Genomic DNA, 15,044 nt, shown 5'->3' on the forward strand with positions numbered 1-15,044 from the left:
TGCACCTGAAGGTGAGAGTCTAAATGATCTCATTCTACATAGAAAACAGTGCCAGGGTTGGCTCGGCACTTCCTTGTTTCTTGAAGTGCTACACAGTAATGGTATTACACATCACACTAATGGTATTATACATAAAACCACAAATTACTAGTTTCTGGATGAAAACCAAAACCACCCAACTTGCACCATTACAGAGCATGTACATTATGGGCTCCTCAGCAGTTCCTCTTACTTGCATCTGACTTTACAGGGACCCCAGCAGAGGCCCTCACTGGAGTTTTTACAGGGAACAGGAGCAAGTTAAGATCACAAGGGCAAGTGTCAGAGAGCCGCTTCTTTATTAGGTGGATATAATTTAGCAACTGAGTAAGCATTCTTCTCTGTGAAAACTTCCTCTACAGTTAGTTCCTCACTTACCATCTTTCCAGTAGGAACATAAATACTGAAAGGAGTCACTGAAAAGGAATGGAAGAGGGTGAATCACCAAGGGCGAGTCATAAATTTTCAAGTGTCTCGTGCTTTGGTTTGCAGGAATGGAGTATCAGTCACTGAGGAAGTAATCTGTTCTCAAAGGACGACCAAATGGAGAGGCTGAGCAAAGGAGTGCTGTGTTTCGATGAAGTAGTCAGACCACCTTTTTTGACATGACTGATCATCTCACCATGCCAGAGCATGAGCGAGACAGAAGTCCTTTGCGTTTTCTAACGCCAGCACTCCTTCTCTAGTTAGAGCTGAACAATAAAATTTCAACCTGATCACAGAAATGCCTGCTAGAGCATTCTGGGTGCTCGGGTTGCCAAAGTGACTCTTGGGAGTTCAGTAATTTTTCCTCTGAGGCAAATCATTATTTAATATGCCCATGAGCTTTGATACAGCATTGTTATGCAAAGATAAGGAAAGAGCCCAGAGAATTCTGTTTTACAAGAGGAGATCAAAAGTATCTCAGCATTTAGGCTTTTGGGGAATATTCCTCTGGAATTTTTAAAGTTACTAACTGTACTAATAAACAGAGAATCTATAAACCGCGCATGGCTGAAAAAATTGTGATTATGTTCACAGTAGCATAATTCCAATTCACAGCACAGGCAGTGAGGACAAATAAAGGAAGTTTCTCTAATGACTTATCTATATAAAGAAAAAGAAGAAAAATTTACATCCATTTGTTTTATTTTTATCAATGTATACAGTGCACCTATCACCAAGTATTTATAGGTACACAAACAATAGAAATTTAAAAACACATAAAATAATGACTCCAAACCGACAAACTTAACAAACAATAATGAAGAAATTCTTTGTGGTTCAGGTGTGTCAAACAGATTTTAAAATTATAAATACACTTAAAATTAAGAGCACTAAAGCTATTTAGTAAGTGTTAAGCTAAGCTATACAATCATTTCCCAGAGTATCAGCACACTTATTCAATTCAGCCCTGTTAGCACCTTGGTACCAGTTGCTGAATGGCTCCCAATTACTATTATATACCAACGCCAGGTGTCAGAGATACATATATTTATTTAAGTAATATGCAAAAGGCTTTGTATCCGCCCAGCAGTTCTTCAGATAAAATGTACAATAAACAGAAAGAAGAAAAAGTACTCGTTATTCAAGTTTCTAAAAGTTAATTACTGTTTTATCTATACTGTAAGAAATTCTTCAGTATTGTTGGCAACTGGAGTTGTGGCACAAGATGCAGTCTAGCTCTTCCTATGCAATTTCGGATACATAGTCGGCAGAGCTGGCAAAGAGAAGATGGGGTGGCTGCAAACAAAAAAGAAAGGAGTTTAATTATACAACTATAAAAGCCAGTATGTTGTTTTACAACAGTCTTGCATAGTAATGGGATTTCAAAAAAAAAAAAAAAGTTCACATTTTGCAAATTTATCCTTTTCCTTCATTGCCTTTTTGCCCTCAAAGATAAAGACTAGGGCTCATGAAACCTTATTAATAATCAGGGAAATATTCAAAAAACCAAGGTCAGGTCAGCAAACAATTTGTGTTTTTAAATGAAAAACCTGCTCCCAGAAAATATCTGATGTCAACAACTTTAAAAACCTGTAGATTGGTTTTGGTGGGGTTTTTTTATTCATAGAGCAGGTGAAATACATGCTACGGCACCAGCAATGCATCACTGCAACAAGAATAAGGAGGCAACATACCCTGAGATCCTCGACCCTGTTTAGTGGTCTTACTAGCTCATGGTAATGCCTTTGTCCCTCGATGCCTCCTTGCTCCCTCGAAATGAACACCCTGCTATCTCTCTCTGGCGTACATACTTCACACCAATTCATTTTTCTGACATCTTTGCTGTAGCTTTTAAAAATCCTGCTAGCCTTGGTAATTTTGTGATAACCAACTGTTTTTGGGGATGTTTTTTAACAGCATTCAGACTACAGAGATGTTTTCTGGAGAAAGACATTAATCGATGCTACTTGTCAGTTCACCTCTAAAAAGATGCCCATGGTTATTGCCATAGTTTCTCTGCTTATTTCCTGCCTTTGTCTTGTGGCTTATTTTTACACTGTACATAGGTCAGTCTGAACAAATCCAGTTCCCTTTGGGATATTTTCACTCTCTCTAAGGCAACAGACCTTTAAGAGTTTTAAGGGACTCTTAAGCGTCGACTCCTATTTCTCAGGTACTTATAATTCAGTCAGGAAAATTTAGAAAATGAAACTTAATATACTTTTTGCCTACAATCAAAATAAAGTGCTTTATATGCACTTAAAAATATTTTTTAAAAATATTGGGACAGCTGGCCAAAACTAAATATATTTTTAATCTGAACTTGAAACGTTCTGTTTCTTTTTAACAAGGTCTGTAACAGCCAATACAAATGTAGCTTTAATGTCTAATTGTGTAAACACCTAATAAACACAAGATGATACTTTTTCAGCTTGTATAAATTCTGATGCTGCTTGGTCAACAGGCTTTGGCCTGAGACTAAATATTAGTGGGTATTTTTATAGTTAGAAAGGTATTTTCCTGAATGTTAATATATTAATTTAATGTTAGCTTCTATAACATGAGTTGTTTGGCTTGCTGGAGTTTTTTTGGGGGGTGGGGATTAAGAATACCAAAAGCGCACAGGGAAAACTTACCCTCATGGATAAGCAGCAGTCTCTCCACTAAACTGCTTGGAGCAGCTAAATCAACAGGCCTCTCAAAATCTGTATTTTTGGCATTTATGTCTGCCCCAAATTCAAGGAGTAAGTTTACGATCTCTGTACTAGAATGCTGGGCAGCAGCATGGAGTGGAGTTTCCAAATGCTTTCCTTTCTGCACATTGGCACCTAGTGGGTAGATGCACATAAAGAGATGTAAGAAGAGATTAATTAAAATTGTCATTGAGTAAAGATGATGTTACAAAACAAACGAAACCCCCCTCTGTCCTAGAATACCACAGTGAATTTAGCCACTTGATTAATTTTATTGCATAGCATTACAGCTCATCATATCAGAGTGGGTTTTTTTTAACCCATACACTTATCCTAGGTTTTATTACGTAAGCACAACTAGATTTTGAAGGAAAATACTTTATAAAATGAAGGAAAAGAAAAATCAAATTGGGTCACGTGAGCATCATTGTTGCCCTAATTATACAAAAGTACATGTTTATGAAAATTTGCACTACATAAAAATCTACTTTCCTCATTTAAGTGTTTAAAAAGAATCACTAAACTGAAGCTTAGTATTTATATTTTTGTACGTACACAACTCAAGAAGGAATCTAACTGGGATGCTTTACAGTTTTTCATGAGTTTAAGCTGGCAAAGGGTTTGAAATAGATTCCCATCCCATCCAATCTTTATCAAGGATTTTTCTATAAAGGACTTAATTTTAATTAAGGTGGGGTACACAGTCAAGACAGCTAACATGGAAAAAACCCCAAACCATTAATTCTCCCAATCCACAGAATTCTAATTATTACACTTTTGTATCAATAAGGAATCGCTAATTTATTTTAAATTAAAAAAGACTAAATTAATTTGCAATAATACATTCATATTCAAGAAAGAATTAACCATACAAGAGTTAAACAAAACTAGCTAGTATGGAAGCATTTCCCTTATAGGTTAGCTGTTAGTCTCCCTAAAACTGACTTTGCCCCAACAGTTTTCTAGGCTATTCTAGCAGAAGAAAAACCCAGACTTCTTAAGAAAGCATTGCAGATCCTGGGAGACCAAAAATTGGCTTCCATACCAATTTTTCTCCCTGAATCAACAATTTTTGCCTTTTTAGTTCCCATTTGAGTAAAATAATTTAATAATATCACAGGCCTAGCAATTAGATTTGAAGCCTGAATAACTCACGCTTCTCAGTATGAACAATTGGAGAATACTTCAGAGTGTCATTCTCTGGCTTATTTCATTGTCTATTTGCTTGTCAACTTCTAGTACATCCTCATAAACTGATCAAATATGAAAACATTCAGATTAACATAAGTAGTTACCTATATTCTCAATTTACATAACCTTTCTACTTCAGGGCACCAACGAATGCAGAATATGCCCTTCTGTGACTGTTTTTAATGTATGGTAATACTTGAATCCCAAAATACGCTAATTATACTTCTGCAGTTCTTAATCATAAAAAATAATGAAATAGGATAGTTAATCATACAAGGAGCCTGACTTAATGATAAAAAATTTAACTGCTTGCTTAAGCTCTAAATAACCTGCAATTAGCTAGAAAAACAATTCTGGTGCAATGATAGCAAGCCTGTAATTATTTATATATATTTTTTCATTCCTTGCTTTACAGGACATAAAAGCCCTGTATCTCATTACTTGAAACACAGCAAATGATCCTTTAGTTGTGTCGATTGTGTCCCTGGACTTGTGCTGAAACAGAGCGGGCCTCCAACATCTCTCTTCCGTAGATTAAATAAATGTGAAATTCAGGATCAAATGCCTTTTACCTTACCTCTTCTCTCTGCAGCTCAGCCTCTATGCCTTGTAAAAAGATCAATCAGAACATCCAGAAGGATGAAAAAGAGTGGGACTACACCACTAATAAAAATTCTGTTGAAAGCTCAATGGTTACTATATAAAATTCCTTTCTCACAGCTGATTTTTTATCTTTGTTTTCCTACAGAAAATGAACATCTACAAAGCTGTAGTAGGTGCTGAAAATTTGGAACACCCACTCTTACTGGTCTCACTCCCTTTTCCCCTCACATGCTTGCTATGAGTGAAACACATTGTAAGTTATTATAATAAAACACGCATTACAGAATAAGCTTAGAAGTACCCTGCAAGCAAGGGTTCTAGTTGCATTGATTGAGCACAGCTCACTTCAAAGGCGTGTACAGTATGCTTATTTTACAAACTAGTAATATTTTTATTTAAATCATGACATACCTGCATAAAGAAGCTTTCGAATACAATGAATCTGCTGTGAAACGCATGCTACATACAGAGGTGTTCCTAAATGAGGAAGATCTTGGTCAACATCTATACCCCAGGATATCAGTACCTCCAGGCATTCGCTGTGACCTGTCAGTACAAAGCACGAGAGAGTTTGCTTGACTTCAGTAAGCTGTCTCAGAGACAAAACCGGACACATTTCTTAAGGCTATTATCGAGACATTCATCAACTGCTCCACGTTTGTTCAGCAGGTAGTTTCTTACCTCTGCTGGCTGCTTCATGAGTTGGTGACGGAAGACAGGACTCCCACTGAGCTTTGGCACCGTACTCTAACAGGAGCTCAGCACACGCTGCGCTGCCTCTCGAACACGCATTAAATAAAGGGGTCACTCCGTCAATTGTTGTAGCATTTACCTAGAATATATAAAAAATACTTAAGAACAGAATTGAAAGAAAGGTAAATTTTTAAACAGGATACAGTTAGAAATTGCATTAAAATACAAAAAAAAAAAATGACTGGTTAGAATAATGTAGCTTAACTGCTGAGTCCCTGTGCTACTGTCTTCCTCTCACCACACCTCTCAGTTGAAATCAGTTTACTATTATTCTTGTTAAACTATGTGGAATACAGCAAAATACACCTGGAATACTAAAGAGCACCCATCAACATCTGGGCAATAAATAATTTTCAAAAGTCATTGCACTTAGCTTGTTTCATTGATACAGAAAATCTGCACTCTGTGTAGTAACGGGATAATAGCAACCTTCTCCCCACAGCTCTGTCAAGAATGCAAACTCCACATCAAATGTGAAAGTTATTTGCCATTTTCTTCCATGGTTTTAATCTCCAAGTTGGAGTGGTATTTCATAGGATGGAGACAGAGGTAATAGTACAGGCTCGCTATTTTAATACCAACCTCATCACCTCACTGGTTAACTGAATATTCCCCGTGTGAGAGAATGAGGAGATAAACTAGGCAAATTTGTGAGGGCTAATGATACCAAAGGAAGGAGCACAGGTATTTGGAGAGAGGTCCTTCCAGGACTCCGGCCTATCCTCTTCCGTGCACCCCCCAAACCCACCAAAACAATTAAAAGTATTAAAAAAATTCAGATAGGAAAACAAAATTTGTTCTTATGGTTTTGTTTATAGTATCTATAGTTTTTTTATCTTCAGAAGAACACTTCTGCTGGCTGAAGTGGAGAGTAGTTGGTTTTGGAAAACATCTATGTATTTTATTCTTCTATTACATAGACATATTCTACATGGTTCTTAAAACTGAATTGTAAGGACAATAAATATTTCTATCACAAAGATCAGAGATTTGGGAAACTATACATTTGAACTCTGATGTCAGCAGAGATTGTAGTGAAAGTGGTCTGTAAGGTCCCGTGTTTGTTTTGGGATAAGAGATAGCTTGTGTCAGAAGTACAGAAAAGTGCAAGTGCTTTTTTGTACTCAGAGCAAAAAATCTTAAGAGCACAAAGGTGCAGTGTGACAAAAGATATTCTGGAGATCAAAAGAACAGTCTCTTGCAAGCCACTCAAAGCAAGAGGAAACCAGTAAAGGAGAAGGATGTATTCCATATTTTAGAAGAGAAAGAATGTAATGAAATTCAGAGAAGAAATAAGGCTACTGACATACTGCTAGCCGATTCTCTCCAGTTCATTACTCTGTCTCAGCATCTGCCAAACTCCCATCTATTTTCCTTGTTACTGTTCTTTGGTTTGATAGCTACTCTTATACACATAATCGTGTGGATTGTTCGGTTCGTTTTTTTCTTTTAACCTAACATCTCTCTGAGGATGTGTCTTTGACCCATCCCTTTCCTTTGCTAGCTTTCAGATGGTAGCTTATTGTAATTAAATGAGATCAACTTAATCAATAGGGAGAGTAGAGAGAAATATCAAATAAAATAAAAAATAAAATCAAGGCATATATCCTTCTCAGTTAGACCAAGGTTAGCATTGGACTTCATATACAAAGAAAAACCTCCTTACATTTGCTCCTGCTTCAAGAAGGATTCTTGCACATCCTACATGATCTCCCAGGCAGGCTTCATGAAGTGGAGTTACTTGGTCAATTGTTAGTGTGTCTACATTGTACCCCTAAACAAGACATGAATGACATATAAAGATCATACAAAAGCTGTTAAGAGCTATTTGCTCACATTACTGTTCAAATGAATAATTTACAATACTCTAAATAGGCTTAAAACTCTACTTGCAATAAATAAATCTTCAGTGAGCATAAAAAGAATCTTTCATTCAATTAATGTATATAACAGAATAAAATAAGTTGTCAGCTCTTTTTTAGAAATCAGAAATAGGCATAGGATATAAAGAAGATGGAAACAGACTGTTGAGATGCACAGTGATAGGACAAAAGGCAGCAGACACTAGTTGGAACATGGTGAATTCCAATTAGTTATATGAAAAAGAACGTCTCTGTGGGGCCAGTGAAACCCTGGAACAAGGTCCAGAGAGGTCGGGGCATCTCCACTCAAGGTGATCTTTAAAACTCAACAGGGCTCTGAGTCTAAACTGTCCTGTGATTCCACGATTCTCCGACTTAAGGTCTGAAATATCTAAAGCCATGAATTTTAGCAAGGAAAAGACTTCTTGGATTGATAAAATCATCAAGCCCTTGACATTTTCTGCAGTAGATGATTGCATCTGTTGGCTTTCATCAAATGTATTCTATCATATAATTTTTCAGTATTGTAGTAGCTAATATGACAATACTGTAATATTAAAATTTAGTGGTTTACACTCTCTCCCTTTGCTATTAACAAAATATTTTTTTTTTTAAATCACAAATATGCAAAACCCAGAATCTTTCAGTGACTCTTCCGCTTAACAAGTATGTTCCTGACCAGTTCTATTTACCTCAGGGCTTAAAGCACTGGAACTACATTGACTTATACCATGCAAGAGGGGAAGACTGATATACATTTAGATACAGCTTTGATAAAGATTATTTTGGGGGGGGGGGGGAAGTTTTAAAACATATAGAGGAAATATTTCAAATATTTTCTTATCATATAAAAAATTCTTAAGTGTATATTGCTCAGAAAAACTCAAGTGAAAAAAGCAAAGCATACTAAATTTGCATTAATAATCTATGTTGAGAAATTAAGTAACATTAAAAATTAAAGCAATTTTAAGAACACAGCCTTCACCTGTGACAATAAAGTCTTTAGAGAAAGAAGACGTCCTTGACTGGCTGCCTCATGCAGAGGTGAGCGATCTGCCCAAGAACCTATATAATAACAACATTTATTGAGTAAGCCATATGAATTAGAAGGATTTTTGTATGCATAGAACAAAGAAGAAAATATAATCACAGAATGAAGTCAACTGGCCTATGAAATTATTTTTTCTCTTTAGAGACTGTATTTCAAATAATAAGTTTCTAGACAATAAAAACTGCTTTATTATTAACTGTCAACATCTATAATAAATGATTATGTGGTACAGAGAACAACATATTAATGTATTGATTTCAGTAATTTGATTTAATAAATTAATCAATTGTTGTATTTTCCATTTCTATTTTTTCGTAGTTTATTTAAAAAAAAGCATATAACTTATTTTTGCAACTGGAGTATAGAAATTTATAGGCTTCAAAAATTCAAAAATACAATGAGAATCACACTAAAAAAATTGCTATAGCAGAAATACTATATTAAGTCTAAGTTCTCATTCAAACAGGGTATTAGGACTAAAAATAGATATATATGCTTAATGTAAAGGTTTGGCATTTATTTTCATTTCTTTATCCCCCCAAAAAAGGAAAGGAAAAAAAAAAACAACCACCAAACAACTATAACAACACACACATACCCCCGCCCTTAACTCCCACCCCAGAGTCATCCTGTGGCTCCTGATGAAGAACCTGCCCGTTCCTGTAGAAGACTGGCCACTGACAGGTCTCTTCTAGCCAGACAGGGTTGCAGGCATAGATGATACCAATTTATCGTATTAATTTTGCAAATTAGGTTTTGAGAGACCATGCAAAGAAGAACCATATTCAAAATATATTATGAATTACCAATATTTATTCCTGTAAGAAGAAAATCATCAGAACTGTAAAATGCTAATACAATCACTCATGTGAGTTATATCAAGCCCCCCCAAATCCCTGAAGAAATGTAGTGAGAACTAGCTAAGTATGATGAATCGGTAACAATGGCAGCTAAATCTCCAGCACACGAACACGTTTGATTTTGTCCATTGCAACGGACCAGGACTGCCTGCAAAGCCAGTTACTGTATTTTAGTGACAAGGCAACGAATTTTAAATGAGAGGGCTATTGCTCAATCACTGGCAATCATCAGTCTAAGCTCTAAGGTAACTACTCACTAGAAATAGACCCCGTTTCTCTTTCCTATTGGATCCCTTCTGTCCTAGCCTGTTTCAGAAAGTACGCTTTTGGTTACAATAAACAACCCACTCAAATCACATGAAGAATGACCGAAAAAGTTAAGACTGCTCAACCTGAAAAGAAATCAGGGCATAGTTAATAAGATATGAAATAGTGCACAATATGGAAGTTGAGATAAAACCTCCCTTTTCCTAGAAGTGTTAGTGAATGAAACTAAAACTTACTGAGATGTAAGACTGTATCTTCTCACAAAACATAAAACTACACTGTGGAACTCAGCTCCACTGGATGCTATTGGGATAAAAAACTTTGCCAAAAAAAAGCACAGCTGAGTATTTAAATTATTGTAAGAATATTTAAAGCTGATCACAGAAGTTAAAAAATATAGGAGATTAAAGCTTTGTAAACTTGATTTTAAAAATGCATGGAGATTTATATTATGTCAGAGTATCCAGTATCTGTGAAGCTCCTTGTGCTCTTTTATCTGTGGGAGTAGATGGACCACAGGCAAGATCCAGCTTCCAATACTCTTTCAGAGTTATTTGCACTAAGCTCTGATCATCTGTGTGTGCCTGTGTATGTACATGCATATACATCGTTCCCTAAACCTTTTACTTGAGGTTTATTAAACGTAGCATTTTGCAACTGTTATTGCTAGTCAGAATAACAGCTAAAAAACCCCCATACACAAAGCGATGGGGATTTCAAGGGGTATTATACTACAAAAACTGAGGTCAGAAATCTTAAAATGACCTGATTTTCACAAAAATCAGTATTTTCTCTGTCATCCCAATAAGCTCAAATATACTTATCCTATTGTAGGTTGGATGTGTGCAATCACTATGAGAATTTTGACCAATGTTTTCCTTCTTCTGTAGTAGTATCTGAACCAGCACTCCAGTCATTCTAATTCAAATGAATTAGATCCATTAAGTTCTGCTGGCAGCTACAAAGAATTCCTCAAAAATAATTAAAAGCTGTATTTAGAGACTGTTTTTGAAAATTGTCCCCCTGTCTCTACAGATGAGAACTTCTCTCTCTTGACAGTTTATTCTACTATTAAATTAACAGGAAAAAAGAGACACTTATCTATTATGTAGAAAAACATCTAATAAAATTGTAAGTGTCATGAAGTTTTTATGACCATTACATACACTCACACTTTCAACATTTTTGCAGGCATGTATAACTCTAAAAACAACAAAGATACAGGTAGAATCTGAAAGCAACATTTTTTTTCAACCCTTCCTTCCTTCACCTCCTTTCCTCTTGGATTGCTCAGAAGAATGTCTGTTAACGTCATTACTCCAGTGACATTTGAGAATCAAACAATGCCAGATCCCATTGTGAGCTGTTTTGCCTCTAGACCCACCTTATATCCCCATCTTTATGTGGATGCAGCTACTTACTTCTGCTAAATCCATTAAATACAAAATGTTTGTATCATCTCTACTAGAAATAAAATCTATAAGCAAAATGCTGCAGAAAGATTTTGTGGCAACCAAGTTTGGAAAAAAACTTTCAAATTCCAACTGATTTATCAATAAACATAGTAATTCATCATTAAATACCACAGGGACAAGAATATGTTCAAAATAAATATGTATCATAAGTAAACATCAAAGGTGTCAAAATAAATTCTTTGTCTAGATTGCTGCCTTCTGCTAACTTACAAACTCTCTATGTCTCTCACTCAGAAAGCACTAATAAGAACATAAATAAAGGCTTTTTTTTTCATTCATTGTTGTCTGTAACAGCAGTATTAGCAAGCATAGCCTATTCCAAAACTGTTAATGCATTAATTCCCTACTGATGTCATCTCTGACAGATGCTGAATACAAAGTATCTCTAACTATATTTAGAAGCTACATTAGTTCCAAGTTCTCTGGTGTATAGTTTACCAGGAAGGGCAGCCTACATTGCTTTGTAAACACTAACAAGAAAGAATAAATATACTCACTGTATTAACAGGCAAAGTTAAAAAAAAAAATTACAAAGTATCATACAATACCTAAATCTCCATCTCCCCATGGCACTTCCAACCAATTGCAATTATAAATCCTACTCATTTCTTTCAATCTGGAAAATAAAAAAAAAATAAAATAATAAAAAAAAATCTATTCTTGCTAGTTGGGCCTGTTCTCAGTACACTGCAGCTATGTTTGGAAGGACATCAGCAGGTCACTGTAATATGAACTTTCACCCTTCAGGAAACACAGCTTTGAAGATATAAGCACATACAAGTTGCCAGTTTCTTTTCTTATGCTAAAGGACTGTGGCCATTTTTGTTCATTTTTCACTTTTTTTTTTTTTTTTAACATAACAACTTTTTAAAGTGCCAGTATCTGTGCCTTTGCCTTCCAAGAGAGCTTAACTGGAATTGCAACAGAAGAGAAACTCACAGTGAAATCAAGAGAACCTTGAGCTGAGTAAGAATTGCAGGACAAACTCCTCCTTTTTTAATCTCATGCAATGAGACACATAGTTTTGTATCCTCAAAAATAAGCATTACTAGATAGATTTGTAAGGGAAGCACTGCCAAATGTTCATCTGTTATTTTACTACTTAGTCATAATATACTTAGAAAAGAAATAAGCAAAGACATTCTGAACATGTTTCAAAAGCTATTTCATCCCTACAGTGAACTATGTTTTTCTTTTAGCAGTTCAGTATTGCCTCAGTTATCTTCTAAACACTTCTTTGGTTGTTAAATTGGGGTTTGATAACTATTCTCAGCAGTGAAAAATCCCCTAAAATGGGGATTTACAATTCTGGCTTTGATCCTTTTCTAAGTCATTAATATTATATTCTTCATGTTTTCCTACAGACCTCAGTCCTGCAATTACCTGTAAGTCATTCCTGTGATCAGGAATGATCACAGTAGTAAAATACTAAGTTAAAATATTTTCCTAACAGTCATTAACTCCAGTCATCCCATCCTTTTTTTTAATTATTATTATTATTATTTCTAAAACTTTGTGTAGTCTTAAAAAAAACCAAACAGTATAAAACATACATTAAAAAGTTGGATTTTCAAAACAAGGAGAACTGGAAATGAATGAAAGTCTTCTCACTGACTTTACTGGGACAAGATGTACACCAGGCTTCAGCACTTTAGAAAAATACTGCTCTAAGGGTAAATAGATGGTGTCCCCATCCTCAGAAGAAGCAGTATCATCAGAGAAGAACTGCAATAGAAGCCTGCCGCAGTTTATTATTGGGAGATGCGAAACACAGACTATTTGGAAAGTGTTGCAGCTGCAAAACTAACAAACAGCTCATCACTGTTACTTTTTATTCCTTAAGATATATTCTGAGTGTTTCAGTTTGTGGCAACTGAAGCAACAGACAGGAGCAACAACTGCAACAGAAAAACTGTATCATCATAGTCCCAAGATCAGTGGACTCACTTCACTCCAGTTGTTACAACTGCCTGACAGTTTGTATATGTAATTAAGTTCTAACAGATTTTTACTATGGCACTATAAAATTACCCATTTGTCGAAAGCCCTTGCAGGATAAAGACGTGTGTCAACTACTTAATTGATATTTGATGCTAAAAACTATTGGAAAGCATCTTAAAGTCAAGGATTTAAAAGTTAAAGAACTGCATCTGTGGAGTTTAACTACTATGATTAAATATAACCAGCAAAACAGAAGCTACTTCTTTTTAACAAATGAAATTCCAACAATCAACACTGAAGAACTCCAGAAGAATCAGATTTATTAAAATATGTCTGAGAGAGAAGATGTAGTTCAAGTGGCATTTAAATATATCATTTCAATATTTCAAATAATCTTTGCTTTCAGCTGACTGAAAAATTATATAAAAATTTATACACCTAAATATATAAACATACACATACAAAAAATGAAACTTTAATTGGTATAAACCAATATTCTTTCCAGTGTTTATCATCATGTAGGCTTTCAAAATTTGGGGATTTCCTTCCAAATGCAAATGCCAATGATCCCTACTCTTGAAAACCATACAAACTAAACTTCTTTTCCCAAGACAGTTCTGTTTATGCTATGCCCACATTACATGACCACACATTCATTTTGCCATTCCAGTGGTGCATTCAATGAATGAGTTAGCATTCAAATTATTTTGTGTCTCCATATCTAGCAGGATCTCTCGCTCTTTAAGGCGTGCTATCCAAATCATAAACTGACTATAATATTGTTAATTTTATATTGCCTTTTTCATGGTATTCTTCCAGTAACAAAAGTATACTTCAAACCTCTTGCTGAATCTATCTTCTTAACATTATCCATTCATACTATTTTATAACTAAGGAACCAAAAGACAGAGTTTTAATGCTTAAATCCAATCTAATAGCTTATTTTTTCCAGAGTACTTAAGCATTAGAGTGTACACTGAAAGCATAGTTTAATGATGGTTATGAGAGCTTTGAGCTTCTGAAATTTCAGGTTTAGATAATACTAACCATGATCAGCCAAGAAACTTTTAGGTCTGATGGTTGGTCTTAAAACACACAAGTGCCACAGCAAAGAAAAGAATAGAATCTGCTTTTAGAGACATTAAAAAGTTAACCCTTTTTCCCACCATTCACTACATGCCTTCTAACCTTTGCAACACACAGTGAAACACAGGGTGTATTTTTTCTGAGTATAAACTTAATGCATTCTCAGAACATCACCCATCTTGCACATCCAAGGAAGCGGGCTTTGTGGAAAAGTACAGCATGTGACTGTGTTGTCAAATACTGGGTTGTAAAACATTAGAGGGTCAAATCAGCATGGCACAGGCAACATTATTTTTAACAATTCCTAAATTTTGAGTGCTTTGGCATCACGGTTTAACAGTTTTCACACAGAACCATGATCCGCTACACTATATGAAAAATCCTAAAAACCCACAATACCAATATCCAAACACAACTCACTTGGGTCCCAACAGAAGCAACGCTATGCTACGTGAAGGCAACGGTAATGACGATGGCAGCAGCGGTTGTTGCTGCCGGCTCTGTGCCGGGCCTTGCACACACAGGAAGAAGTGTGTCAGGCCCTTCTCCCGGCATGTGAAAGCACAGCCACAACTCCCCTGCCCATTGCTCATGCGCATTCGGGTTTTTTCCATCTTCCTGAGGAATCAACAACTGGCTGAAAGTAGCTTCAAACGTTGTGTGCCACAGCCAGAGCACCAAGGTGTAAAATCACATCAACCTCTAAATTCAGTAATCCATTAGACCCACATCAGATTCGATGTGAGTATGCAGAGCAGCTGGTAGCACTCAGGCTGTTATCAGTTCCTTGGACAAGT

General features: G+C 35.7%; 1 protein-coding gene across 11 annotated transcripts in view; it reads right to left on the reverse strand.

The window, feature by feature from the left end:
* Positions 1 to 1,149: 1,149 nt before the first annotated feature.
* The window catches only part of ASB5 (ankyrin repeat and SOCS box containing 5), a 42,258-nt gene continuing 28,363 nt past the window's right edge, over positions 1,150 to 15,044 (reverse strand). For 7 of the 11 annotated variants that reach the window (XM_075751916.1, XM_075751914.1, XM_075751911.1 and 4 more), the window contains 6 exons: positions 8,553 to 8,632; positions 7,372 to 7,479; positions 5,634 to 5,784; positions 5,364 to 5,498; positions 3,102 to 3,293; positions 1,150 to 1,761 (listed from right to left, as the gene is read on the reverse strand). In XM_075751916.1, the coding sequence (XP_075608031.1) occupies positions 1,634 to 1,761; positions 3,102 to 3,293; positions 5,364 to 5,498; positions 5,634 to 5,784; positions 7,372 to 7,479; positions 8,553 to 8,632 (794 nt within the window). In that variant the 3' untranslated portion in view covers positions 1,150 to 1,633. Of the gene's footprint in view, positions 1,762 to 3,101; positions 3,294 to 5,363; positions 5,499 to 5,633; positions 5,785 to 7,371; positions 7,480 to 8,552; positions 8,633 to 11,768; positions 11,837 to 15,044 lie in introns of all 11 variants that reach the window. The other 4 variants (XM_075751920.1, XM_075751921.1, XM_075751919.1 and 1 more) reach the window with 2 other exon arrangements.

Source organism: Balearica regulorum, chromosome 4 (genome assembly GCF_011004875.1).
Source record: "Balearica regulorum gibbericeps isolate bBalReg1 chromosome 4, bBalReg1.pri, whole genome shotgun sequence".
Classification (NCBI taxonomy): Eukaryota; Metazoa; Chordata; class Aves; order Gruiformes; family Gruidae; genus Balearica; species Balearica regulorum.